Below are 14280 nucleotides of genomic sequence, written 5' to 3'. Positions count from 1 at the left end.
GTTGAAAAATAATTATGACACCTTAGTGGCTCTCTGTGTGGGCATCTACTCTTTCTCTCTCTTTCTCTCTGAGTCATTACACTTGAAACTGTGTCTCTTCAGTTTCTCAGAATCTAATGCATCTGTGATAATGATTTTTTTAGGGTTTTTTATGTTTTGCAATGCCACGTACTAGCTTATTCTGACCCTCCCTTTCACTTGAGTGTTGATTAAGTAGTATTCATTGAGTGAGTGGTGATGAAGGTCATCATGCATAATGCCTACCTGTAGTCCGCCCACATATTACCACTATCATCAACAACTCCCTGTTAACTGGTGTTGTTCCTTCTGAACTAAAAACTGCTGTCATTATTCCCATCCCCCAAAAAACTCATAGTGATTTTGAAGACCACTCCAACTTCAGTACTATCTCCAACCTGTCTGTCCTGGCCAAAATCTTGGAACACACGATTTCAAAGCAGCTCAATAACCACTTTTTCCCTCACCACCTGTTAGAGCCCTTTCAGTCAGGTTTCAGAACTGGTCACAGTACCAAAATAGCTTTGTCCAGGTAACCAGCGACCTTCTGATGTCAGCTGATTCTGGAGCCATCAGCATTTTGATCCTCCTGGACCTAAGCGCAACCTTTTACATGGTCACCCATATTATCCTACTTAACCAAATGGAAAAATTTCTGGGCATATCAGGCACTGCAATGATGCGGTTTACATCCTACCTGACAGACTGCTCTCAATCTGTTGTCATGGTAGCCAGTCAATCCTACTCAGCGCCTTTAACAAAAGGAGTCCAACAAGGTTCTGGTTTGGGCCCACTTTTATTCTGCATTTACCTGCTGCCTCTCGGACACATCATTAGGAAATATGGGCGAGGATTCCATTGCTCTGCAGACAATGCACAAATTTATATATCAACCAAGCCTGATATGACTGACTCCTCCATGATGCTCTCTGCCTGCTTCAGGGACATCAAAATTTGGATGCAGCACAACTTCTTAAAACTCCACTGCTCAACTGTTCAGCTTTTCAATGACTTCACACTGAATGTATGCTGGCCATCTTCATCAGAAATGTATGAGCACAACTAAATGCACACCGCTGAGAACGAGAACACATGTACCTTTTGATGACTCTCATCTTGACTGTGACACTGTACACACATACAAAAAAGCTTTACATTGAATTGTTGTTCTCCGCAGTGCTACAGCAGTGGACACTATTGAGAACTGTTGTATGTAGCTTAAAGTATTGGAGGCAAACAAAGAATTATGTGTATATGTTTATATGTATATGTGAGTTTGGTGGGAGAGGAGAGGAGTGAGAGACTATAATTGTATATATAACATTTGAAATGTAACATGTTACATTTCTACAAGTGATTGTCTCTCAATGCTCAGTTTATACAGCATACAGCATTATTTGGCACATACTAACTGTCTTGTACATTCATTTGAAGGTTTCACGTCTGGTTTCACGTCAGTATGAAGAATGCGGCTTGGGTGCTCTTTCATTTGCGCTGGTACACACTACCAAGCTGGGTTTTGTCAATCCTTATGTGGGTGTGTTATGAATATTCTACATACTCTGTTCAGCTTAGACAAGTGCAGTAGCACTTGTGACCGACAGTTGGCAGACAAATCTCTTCTCCATTATCTGGAGACCCTCTGGGCAGTACACAAAGTCTGATAGCACCCATATTATATTATATATTCTAGGTGATATAATAAACTCACTATTAAGTAGCTGCAACAAACTATATGTTAATGTATGTTAAATTAAAACAGATACTTGTAGATAACATTAGTAGCTGAGATTACTGGTAGAGGGGCAGCCCACACAGTTTACTGTTTTTGAATTGGGCCCAAATTTGTTACTACCGGCTTTGTACATACTGCCACTGGTCTCTCAGCCAGCCGGACCCGCCAGATGATAGTTGTAACATTTTGTGGCCATGAGCCTCAGCATGAAATAAAGTTCATCTTCCCACGTGTCTTTATAGGTTTCTTTAGGCCTGTGGTAAACACAGCAGGCAGTGGAAATGAGAACAGTTTCCTGACCTACTCTCACCTAAACCACATCCCACATCCCTCTTGATAGTTGAATTCTATTGAAATCAATATGATGGTTTTCTTTTGAACTATGATGTGTGACTATTAAAATAGTCATTTCTATTATTCAATATTTTTAAAACTCTGACATCTTAAAGGGGACAGATGATGTTTTTATGATTTTCTGTTATTTTTATACTGTTATGATATCGGATGTCTATGTTAAACGTGGTCAAATTTCCAAAACTAGCTTGCTAAGGTCGTTTCATGGGTTGTTCATGTTGTCTATTCTCCATTCTATTTTGGATCAGATTTGAGCTTGAACATGTACAGATATATTTGAGAAGTTTCCATTTTGAGTAAGGAAGGAAGTCCAGAGGTGGGAGTAAGTCACAAACAAGTCTCAAGTCTTAACCTTCAAGTCTCAAACAAGTCCCAAGTTGCTGTGGTGAGAATCAAGCAAGTCAAGTCGAGTCCTTGCTACAAGTCAAGCAAGACAAATCAAGTCATTGCTCAGGTCAAGCAAGTCACAAGTCAAGTCATACGAAATTCTGATGATCTATCCCAGTTTCCACATTTAAATCGGTTAAAAGGCAGTGGTCATGAAAAGTTGAGTTTTATTTTCAACATTAATGAAAACTGCTGCAGTCTGCTTACACCTTATAAATCTTGCTGATGTTTGACATTTTGTGGCAATCAATAACAAGTCTCCTAAATGAATAACAATGGAGAGTGGGGCTCTGAAATTATAATATAGCTCTAAAGGGCTCTAAAGTGAAAACAGAAGTGCAATACAAACCAGCCAATAAGTTAGCTAAAAAGATGTATTCATGTCCTTTTGTGGGTTTTGTAGTGATGGATGAAGTTGGATTTTGTGGTGGTCATGTCACTGATTTTTGAGCGGTAGACCTTGCATACTGCTGTTCTCTTCTTAGTATCGTCATCAACAACATAACCTTTGAATTCAAATTGTCCTGTCTGTCCATGGTAGTCTGACTTGAGTCAAGTCATATGACTCAAGTCCTCCACCTCTGGTGAAATCCAGCCACTGCAGTTTGTTTACGTAGCTTCCCAAACCACTGGAAGTCTGCCATGACACAACTTTCTGAAGCTAATCAGTGAGAAAAGAGTGGGCTCATGAGGAGGGGGGCAAAGGCTAAAACGTCCTGTTTCAGACAGAGGCTGAACTGAGGGGCTGTATAAAGGACCACTATAAGATAAATGAGTTTTTTGAACTGTAAAACATGCAGAAGATATTCCAGTAAAGCCCCAGAATAAAAATATAGACCTGGAAGTGTGCATAATATGTCCCCTTTAAGATTTTAAGCAAAGTAGCATTTCACTGGCTGTTTTTAGCTGCCTTGGTAAGTCCACATGCTACTACACTGCACCACTGAAGTTATTAGCATCACATACAGTAGCTGCTAACACATATAATATATGGGAACACTATAAACCATTATACTTACTCTCTTGAAATGCTATTAAATGTATAGACATAGCACACAACACTCAACAACCACATAGTTTTGAGCCCCAGCCCGGATGGTAGTGATTGTTTGGGGAAGTGGCATCTTTTCAGGATATTTTTTTTCCCCTTGCCACTTCTGTGAAAACAGCATATCCCAGACTGTTTCTGACACTGGTTATGTGCTAACATAAAAGTAAATGTAGTGTGAAGACAGTTCTCGTCATGCAAAAATACAATTGTGTGTGCGATGGAACTGGAACAAATAGGATGCGTTAAAACCCACAAATCTTGAGCAAGTATGCATCTTGCCCTGACGGGGCTCCTATTCTGCATGTTACAGATGTATTACAGCAGACAAACATTGCATAAATCTAAATATTGTAGAGGTTGTTCTATTCTGATTAAATCACCTGTTTGAATTGAAATTTGATGTTTGCTTGTTGCCCTTCAAACATAGAAAGTCATGAGCATGCCTCTGCCACAAAAATGTATGTAATTTCAGTACCAAACAGGTAGTTTAAAAACTTTAATACAAGATACTCTGCACTGTTTTGCATTAATTTTAGATTCAGACTAAATATAAATTTTTTGTGGAACTCTCTTTCATCAAGAGGAATAAAAATCCAGGGCAGTTTTTTCTTTGGGAATATACATACTTCACGTGGTCCAGACGAGCTAGAGTGTGTGTGCTCAGTATAGAGTTCCCTAGTGATTCTTGCCAGCTCTATGAACAATGCCTGCAGTGTAGTCTTATTGATTAAGTCAGTCCTTCAGTTGCAAAAAGTGCAATTACTGCTGAGTCACATGGTAATGTCATTCATCACCAATGAAAATCAAGCCAGGCTGTATCACGTCTGAAGCTGGCATTCCCCATTAATACAGCCCTGTGTCCTAACATCTGTCCTCAGTGAAAACTAGCCAGCGCTATATTTAGCCCACCCGTCCAGCTTTATATAGGTCAAGAATCCCATCTACACTTCTACTGCTAGACTTCAAGGCTGTAGCAATCTTGTTGTCTGCGAAGGATCCTGGCAATCATTGTTTTCTGACCACTTCCATTCCAGACAGCATGCAGGTTTAAGGTGTCCTGAAGGACTCTTACACCAAATCTTCTGTGGGCAAAATCTGGAGGCAAAAGCAAAATAGTTTTCTCTGGTCCTGCTGTGTATTTTTAGTTTCCTACAGTTCAAGCTAAAGCCCTTGTGAGGGGAAAAGCCAATGGTGTTTTGCTTCATTTCTGTGGCTGTCAGGTGTTTTCCTCTGTGAGGCTTCCCACACAGAAAAGTGCCTGACAGCCACAGAAGTATTTCTGCTTTGAAGTTTTTTGATGAACTTTCCACACCCACGGCTGTTAAATTCAGACCTTTGAAAATTTAGTACAATTGTCCTTCACTCAGTGTCACTCTGTAAATCCTTCCTTCTTTTGAGTTAAAAGAGGGCATTTGTTTGTCCACCTTTACTCTGCTGTAGTTTTTTGACTGCAGTGTATGACTGTGTTCAACTTCCCAAGATACACTGTAGCATTGCCTTTATTACAGTTTGTGGAGAATTTTGTACAGACATTAACTAACTTTATTCTTAATCCAGAGCAAGAAGAATATTTCATGAGCTTGTATTTACAATAGATGGGCATATTGTATATTTGAGTTGTAGACCTTAAGTCCTCCTGCAAATTACCTACTGTACTTACTTACCCATTGTATCTCTGAAACGACTGTAGTAATGATAGTAGTAACAGTAACGGAGGCGGGGGGGTGGGGGGAGGGGTGGCACTAATAATAATAATTGTGATACAATGGAAAAACTGTAAACACATACTGTACGGTAATCACAAACTGCAATGTAACAGATGTTATGAGAACTGTTAAATTCACTGTTGTAGAGGAAACTCTAATAATGTTCTTAACTTGTCTGTAGTGTTTTAACAGCCAGTGTAGTGAATGTTTATTGGGCAAATATTGTGTATTTTTGTCCCCAGAATAAAATCGGTTATACTTTGGTTCCTAATCAGTAAAAATAATACAGCAATGTCTGCAGTGAAGGCTGCTCATTCCTTGAACGCTGGTAGGAAGAAGAGAAAGTTACTACTGAAACATAACAATTTATTTTTGGGATCCTTCAAGGATAATATAGTAAATTTTCTAGAAATGTATTCACAACCTGTTATTATTCTGTGTAAATGTAAGATTTGACACTCAGTGGGAAATGTTTATTTTATACAGATAATATATAGGTTCTTGTTTGAGCAGCTGCTGTATAGCACTGTGTATACGTACTTTATGTATATGGCTCATGCATCACAAGCCTCTTAAACCGTTAGGGTACAGAGTGGTTGTTTGAAACAAATTACAGTATGTGTTTCCACATTGGAATGTGTTTGTAAATTGCAAGAGAGGCTTTCAAAAGAAAATAACTGTTAAATGTAAGGCACTTCCCTGATAACTAATTATTTTTTGAATCGTGCCAAACTCGCAGCAGACATTTTAAGCACATTATTTTTGTCACTTTAACAAAGCTGTCTGATTAAGTGTTGTCATAAAAGAGATCCTGGGCCAATTAGATTTTTAAAAAGATGGGCTCTCAGGCAAAGAACAATCTGCAGATTTGTTTCCGAGCCAGCTCCAACAGACGGGAAGAGGGGTGGAAGAGGAGGGAATGAGGGAGAGTAGTGGGAGAGGGGCTTCTTCCTCATCCACAGCACTCGTCGGAACCCTCAAAGTTAATTTGAGGTCAGTAAGTGTGCATGCTAAAATACTGCAGTTTTCAAAAAAAAAAAAGAAGGTGTGTCACTGCAGACCAGACATTCTGTCAAGAGGTTAACATCTCTGCCCCTTTCTATGGTTGAATTTTGGAAAAATACTGTATTACATTAAACTAGCAAAACAGAGATAGAGCTGAATCACATCATTTCTGCCACCTGGAATGATCTGCAGAGTTCTTTCCCTCACAGACAATAATGTATGAAGATTGTTTTAGAACAGGTGTTGAGTTTACATTTAACCGCAAATCAAAAACCTCACAATATATCTCTCAAAGGCATAAATCAATTATCTTAAAGTAATTCTAACAAAGTCTCCTCTGTCTGTTTAAATGGAAAGGTTTCATTAGTGGATGGCGGCAGAGTAATCTAAAGAGTAGAGGGCAACTGTAACCCCTAAGGTTTGCCTTGGGAGGACTATCACTGAATGTGATGCATGTTAATCTCCATCTCCTCGATTATGTGTGGGCCACCGTCAGTACATACTGTTTGTTCAAAGTCAGGGTGACTTTCTGTTACCGTGCTTCAGTCTTCTCTTGCAGAGAGAGACAGAGAGGGAGGGAGAGAGATGATGAGAAACGGGGGAAACAGAAAGATGAGCAGAAGAGTAAACACTGAGACAGGTGTCTGGCAAGGGACAATGATTAGATTTATAAACCAACCAATGTTATTTTCTCTGTTTGGGGACTGCTGCAAGACATTAAGCGCTAACTGAAGCTCCCAGTGTCCCACCACAGAGACACATCTCTCCATCTCCCTCCTCGGACTCCCAATCCTCTCCTGTATCCTCTCACATTCCTCCCATACCTCTCCTCAGCGTCTCTTCTTCCCTTTCCTCTTGTCCCTTGGGTGCGATTAGATTTTCTCCAACCAAGATAGATTAGCCTTGAAAGCATCCTTTCTGCTTCCATCACCATCCTTGCATTTTCTCCTCCTCAGTCAGAGGTGTGTCATCCTTTCCCCCCCTGCTGTCTCCCCAGACCATCGCCTGGCACACAACATCCAATATTTTCTCCAGCTTGAGTGGAACTGAGCACATTAGGGATGGGTCTGTTAAGGTGATCAGACTTTCTTGCGCGACGCCCAGGGACTATTTTTCTTCATTTGAGAGTGTCTGTCTTTCTGCCAATATTATAGATTTTCTATCAGCCCCTTAATCATGGCTCCATGATTGGGAAAGTGATTGGTCGGGCTCCCTGATATGAAAACTGTAGCATCAATTTGGTGTCTGTCAGACCACAAAGCCTGGGTTGTTAGGCGGCCATTTGAGCAGTTATTCGAAATGTTCCTTGCTTCAACCCCATCAACTTCCCACCGGAGCAGGCTACGCTTTATCCTGCATGCAGACTCTTCTGCAAAATCTGTCAGAAAAAAGAAATCGCCGCAGTGCAAGAGTCTATGTCCTGATTCCACTTTGTAGTCGAACAGCTTTATAATTTCACAACCTGTTCAAGGCTGGAAATAAGCTTATTAGGTTTGGTGAGTTGGAGGCCCAACATGGAGATGAAGGCCTGTGGAGGGGTAGTAGCCAGAGGAAAAGATCATTTAACAGAGCAGACTTTTTATTCAACAGATTAAATCAAGAGGCTTACACTGTGTGTATCTGTCTTCTCTCTTCTTGTCTCGCTTTAGGTCATCTGATGGTGTGTGCACGGCAGGAACAGTGGTGGTGAGTCGTCTGAAGATGGGAGAGATGGAGGAGGTCGACGTAGACCACATCACCACTGACATACCATCACAGAAGGTAAAAAAGCAGGGCAACTAGACGAAGCAGGAGTCTGCATGCTCTCTTCTCCCTAGCGCTAATGCTAGGATTAGACTGGCACTGCTCAAGTCCTCCAATGAGATTAAATAAACTTCAGTAAACCCTAATGGGGATTTACAGGATGTGTGTGTGTGTGTGGTTGTGTGTGTAATGTCTGTGTGTGTGTGAGTAGGTTTGTGTTGTCTCTCTGTCAAATATAGAAAAGATTATCATGAGACTGACCAAATTAGCATTCTGACACACATGCACTTGACTCTGTTTATATGGGATTGTGCGGTCAGTCCTACAACCTTCTTTCATCTGACCAAGTGGCAGACATTTCCTGGATGTGGCTTTCTCAACACCATTGCCACCTCCCAATCCACTTCTCCACTGTAATCTCATACAATACATACTGCTTACCTCGGCTCTGAAGTGACTCACACAATCAGGGGAGAGAAAGAGAAAGAAAATAGAGTATTTTCCTTCAGAGTTTGACAGTAAACCGAAGATTGTGTCATCCGAATGGGGTGCCACCACACCAGAAATGAAGTTGTATGTACTCTGATTTCACTTAATTTTCTGTACATTCCTAAAGGAGCCAAATTTGTTTTAAAATGTGTCAAGTGAATGTGTGCTGTAGTGCCATAGTCGAGAATTAAAAGGTAAGGAAGGAGCTTTAATGATGTTTCTGATCTGTAAAGGGAAACATTCTGATTTTTCTTTCACCGCAACGCAACTCTGCAAGGCAGCATGAAGACTTGTAGTCCTTTCCTGCTGTTGATTTGCTGTTGTAAGCGTGTATTTGTGTGTGTATGAATCACTGTGTTATATAATTGACCAAGGGCTTCTACATGGCTGACTGGCTTTCGGTTCTGTCCACCCCTGTCGCTGGTGCACGGAGGTTCCCTGCTAGGCTCCAGAGTGTCACTGACAATCTGCCCATGTCGCCTTGATGAATGTGTTGCCCTGTGTGTGTGTGTGTGTGTGTGTGTGTGTGTTGTCACAGCACATTTCCCCTTTTGTGTGTGTGTGTGTGTGTGTGTGTGTTGTTTCTGTTGCAGGAGATGAGGGGAGGAAAGAGGGAAGGGACATGACAAACATTAGGGAGGGCTCACTTGAGACTCAAGACTCACTTGTGGGGAAGTTCTTCTTCAGTTTACCTTTGTTGTGTGCGTGTCTTGCTGCCTGAATGTACTGCATGTGTGCGTGTTTGTGCATCTGTAGGGGAGTTAGAGGCACTTGTTTGATCATTCCCTGTCATTGCTTGGGTGGCTGCTGCTCATGAATATCCCACTGACCCCAGAAAAACAGTCAGCTGAAACAAGAAAGGGACTCCGGTCACCTTTGATCTGATCTCTTTACATATTTCAGTCATCAAAGAGCCATCGAGCACATGCTGTCTGCTGCTGACAATTACAAGGGGGCTCCTTTCACAGCTGTGGTCCTCAGGCTCATTGTTAGTACTTTTTGCATTATAAGAGACCTTACTTGTAGGCTTACTGAAATTTCCAGATGTTTCTGTATGTTGTGTTCAATAGACACATTTTATTTTGGAGTTTGTGTGTGCAAGAATGGGTGTCTGTCTTATTCAGGATCAGTTTCTGAACATAGGGAGGTGATGGATTGTTCCCAGTAGTCATTAAAGTCCTTTTTGGGGGACAGGTTTGGCTGTCTAGCTGTGATAAATGGTTCATCAAACAGGGCAGAGCTGACATAGACCGAGCAAGAAAGATTGTTAGTTGTCAATATTGCTTTGATGAGGAGTCCCAGACTTAATGCATCAAGATGTACTAAAGGTTTACAGATTTAAAAGCCTGGCAGTGGTGTCATCGTGTTTTCATGGATATGTTTGTGTTTAATGGGTGGTAGTGCATGTGGATAGAAAAGAAGGGTATGGTTTTATATTATTTAATTAACAGTTTTACATTAAATAACACCTACAACAAAATGCTACGTGCACAAGAATTGACAACTAGTAAAGCCCCAAGGATTGTGTTTATTGACCATCCACTAAAACCTTCCCCCAAACAGGGATTGTCCAGTCATGAGTTGACAACCGTAACTAGGCACAGCAGGCCTGTCAAGCTCTGGATTTCTCCACATTTTGAAGTGATGTGCATGGGGCTCTCCAAAACCAAAAACACAGCAAAAGTGTAAAGAAAATCTTGAACAGTATTTAAGACCTTTTTACAAGATCCTCCTTTTTAAACAAGTCATTAAAAAACAGCTTTTAAATAAACTCATGGAGCGGCAGCTGATAAAAGCGAAAATTGTAATTTCATCTGGCAAAATCATCGGCTGCTGGCTGAAATGTGAATCCTGCTTTGTTTACTTCTGTCTGAAATCAAGAACTCATTGTTTCAAAAATGAAGCAGAATTTCAGGTGGTAAATCTGTCACCGTTATCATTATAAACTTGCTTATATGTGTGAAAAGTTTGATAAGCGTCGTAACAGGAACTAAACTGTCAATTGTGGTTCATTAGTTCATGTATAAGTTTGTGCCATTGAAAAAACGACAAATGGTTTTGAGAAAGTCTTTTTGTAAAATTCCCCTAAACAAAAATACAACATTACAGTATGAGTATCCAGGGGTGTTTATTCTTTTATCCCAGAATTTCCCCTGCATGGCAGAAATAATGAAATAACCACAACAAAAATAATGGGTCTGTTGCCCAGTAACACATTCTAATTTAAAGATTAAAACTGTGGTTTCCCATCCATATTGGGTAACCTGGGGTACATCAAGAGCGCACAGAGAGCACAGGCAATTATTACTGTTGGTTATTTTATTATCTCATTTGTTTTGCTAACCTGTGGTTATTCTGTAAAGGCAGTATACTGTATGTCATTGCATAGCAATTTGAAATTTACCATCAGAGGAGGAAACTACAATGTGGTAAGTTGATAAGACTGAAATGGCAGTGGAGGTAATTAACTACCAGCCCACGAGCCAATCAGTGAAGTCACAGCAGGTATTTTCCTTCAGCTGTCACCTGCTGTGACATCACTGATTGCAGCGGAGGCAGAAATGCAACATGCTTGAACATTTGAACTAAAAAGAGAGCAGTGCAACAGCAGGTGTGTGCGCTGCGTGGTTCCATATGGGTATAGTCTTTGAATGTAGCATTTGTAATGAGCATATAAACAGTATTTCTATCTGTTATCCAATAACATTATTAGAGTTATGATGAAACCAAAATCAAACAAATGTAAACCTAAAGGTACGGAAAATGTTTGTTAATGAACTACACAGTTACCTAATTATCTTGAAATTCAGAGTGAACTAATGTAATCCTGTTTCATGTTTTATCTAATGGCTGAAAAACTGTGGCTATGACTAGTTTTAATGTTAACACAATACTTTGCTGATTGCAAGCTTGACACTAATGTTACGTTGCCTCTGATTGACAAAGCAAACTTTGGCTTTGGCTAGTAATGATCAAAGCCACCCTGGTTTTCAGATAAATACCTCACCATCATGGTCAGTAATATCAACCTTCTCTCTCTGTTTCTCTCCTTCTGTCCTTTTCTTTTCCAGTGTCCCTTGGTTTGTGAGTCTGCGTCCCATGCGTGCATTGACAGAGAAAATAACCCGCTGACAGGGCCAGGTATGATTCACACCCTGAATACCTGTAATTTCACCATTCATTGCCAAATAATGTAGCATGGAAAAAATACAAAAACAATTTTCCTTTCTTCATGTTTTGTTTCTTTATCCACTTAGATTAAGTAAGTTATTTTTGTTGGATAAAAAAAGAGCAAAAACTCACCCTTTAATGGCCTCCAAGAGAATTATGAAATTTTTCTGTTAGACTCTATAGTCATGCATCATTGTGCTAGTTAACATACTGTAACATCTTCCTTTATCCAGAAGTTCATTAACGTTGATATGCATTTAATTAACATTGACCTGCCCTTGAATAGTCTTTCCATTAACTAGATTTTAGACATTTGAGGTATCCAATTTGATCACAGAATTTATATTTTTACTGCTTTTAGTCTCTCTGGGAGAGAGAATAGTGAGAGATATCTGACAATGAGGTAAACCTTCTTGGTTCTAGTTGAAGATAAGCAAAAGATGCCATGCTAGCTGTGTGAGACTAATTTAGTGGCAACACAGATAGCTAGCTCTCTCACTGATAGAGAAAGAGAGAGAACTGTAGAGTGAAAATGAAAGACATGTAGACAGAAAAGGGGATTGACTTGAAAAGGTCACGTCTCCTGCTGTGTTGAAACTTCACAGTCCTTGTTCAGCAGAGACACAGGAAACTAGTTTCCTTTTTTCATCCCATGCACTCATTTGTTCCACACATCCATTTTCTCTTTTATGCAGATTCCCACCACCCCCCTAACCTCCCAGCAGCCCCATGCTTGTTGTCATGGTGTCATTAGCTGTGTTTCCATCTAATGTCAAGTGAATTTTAAGCGAACTTTTGAAATGTCGCAAAAAAGAAAAAAAAAAAAGGATGCAAATTAGGTGCGTTTCCATCAACTGGCTTGGAGCGAATAAACTAGGCTACACAAAGCGTAGTTTCCTCAGAAATTGGCGGTAAAAACTACATTATGGATGGCTGTAATACACAGAGTAGAAGAAGTAGAGGTTGCAATCCAGAAAGAGAGAGGTCTTCAGGAATTTGTTTCAATTGGGCGAGTTGTAATAGTCCTTTCATGTAAGCTAGTATCAGCCATGTTTCATGCATGAAACAACTGATCAGTCATTAGAGTTAAATGTTGGCTATTTTTTCAGCAAAGGTGCTTACATCTCCCATTTAGCACATTAACTCTTTTTTGAAAAAGGCAAAATTCAAGTGAGCGTAAATTGAGGAATTTTTTTTCATATTTTGCCATTTCCATCAACCTTTTCTAATGTGATCCTTCAAAATGCTCATAAAAACATGTTGATGGAAACACGGCTATTGTCACTTACTGTTTCTACAGTGATTAGCTAGTGAACTGCAGCCATGTTTGCAGGTGCACATCTGCAGCCCGTCAAAACAATACCCTCCCTGCAGACCCTGCCAGATTGAGTAATGCAATTTAGTCTTCCACTTTTATTACCTTTCAAAATGAGCATGCAGAGAGCAGGGAGATAGGGGAGCCCACGCACAGCACGTCTTGGGAAGTCATTTTCTTAAGAGGTGTCGGGGAGGGAAACAGAGGAGTCTGATTGGTGGTCAGATTAGTGTGGTGGCAGGGGGGAGTTCAGGGGTTAATCCTCTTCTCTGACGGAGGTGGAAGTCAGCAACTGTCTCTCTTCCGATTAAAGTTATGCCTTCACCCCTTTCTCTATATGTGTCCCTTGCTCCCCATTTATTTTTGTCATCCATTTCACTCTCACTAATCCCCATGCCAACAATGTCTGAATATCCCACTTCATTTAGGTGCAATTACGAACCCTTTCTGGGGCAATTTTAAGGCTATTTTCAACTTAAATCATCATCAATTTCAACATCAACTTCAGCATCATAGAAAAATGATAAGTCTCTTTATTTCCTGTTGCTCACAGTTATTGTTCTTCACAGGATCTCTATTGTTTCGTATGTGTATGTTTCTGGCTTTCTGTTAACACATTTTATCACATCTGCTAATTATAATGTAACACATTCAAAAGCCTCTCATACCAGAGGTTGCTCCATTTCTAAGGTGCTCATCATGCTTATAGCGGTTACTTTGTCCATTTGAATCTGGCCAAGTACATTGTTTTCACATTTAAAATATAAGGCTGGAATTATTCTATATTTTTTTTCTTACTGTCAACAGATCAAATGGCCAAATCAACAATCTATTAGTCCATCACTGAAAACTATTATTCCCTTACCCTGTAATTCCTACTAAAGAGGTAAAAAAAAATTGCCACAAATGTATAGTTTTTTTTAAAGGCTTTCATAAAAGAGCAGGGCACTGTAGCATGTTACTCAAACATAAACAAACGGTGTATTTGTTAGGTACCATTTTCAGCTGCAGATTAATACAGTACACATTTGCTCTGCTAATGACTATTTACAGCACCAGGACCATGTATGTGGGATCTACTCAAAAACGAGTTGTCATGTTCACGGTATTGATGGAACCTGTCACTCAGCGTAATGGTGTGGCTCTTTCATATGTCTTTAATTGTTTTTGGACAACAATCGAGGTGGAATAAGATATATTAAAGGTGATAATTGTAAGTAGGATCAATTCGTTGTTGGTTTTGATTTGTTGACAATGAATTGTTGATTTTTCAATATTTCATATGATTGCCCGAAATTCACTTGGA

At 40.0% G+C, this 14280-nt stretch overlaps 1 protein-coding gene across 6 annotated transcripts in view; it reads left to right on the top strand.

The window, feature by feature from the left end:
- Positions 1 to 14280, top strand: part of inpp4b (inositol polyphosphate-4-phosphatase type II B) — a 151670-nt gene that overhangs the window by 67158 nt on the left and 70232 nt on the right. For 4 of the 6 annotated variants that reach the window (XM_044347177.1, XM_044347180.1, XM_044347178.1 and 1 more), the window contains 2 exons: positions 7906 to 8017; positions 11560 to 11629. In XM_044347177.1, the coding sequence (XP_044203112.1) occupies positions 7906 to 8017; positions 11560 to 11629 (182 nt within the window). The other 2 variants (XM_044347182.1, XM_044347183.1) reach the window with 2 other exon arrangements.

The sequence above is a fragment of the Thunnus albacares genome, chromosome 3 (assembly GCF_914725855.1).
Source record: "Thunnus albacares chromosome 3, fThuAlb1.1, whole genome shotgun sequence".
Classification (NCBI taxonomy): domain Eukaryota; kingdom Metazoa; phylum Chordata; class Actinopteri; order Scombriformes; family Scombridae; genus Thunnus; species Thunnus albacares.
Note: the sequence above shows the minus strand (reverse complement) of the source record. Positions and strands in the feature narration are given on the sequence as shown.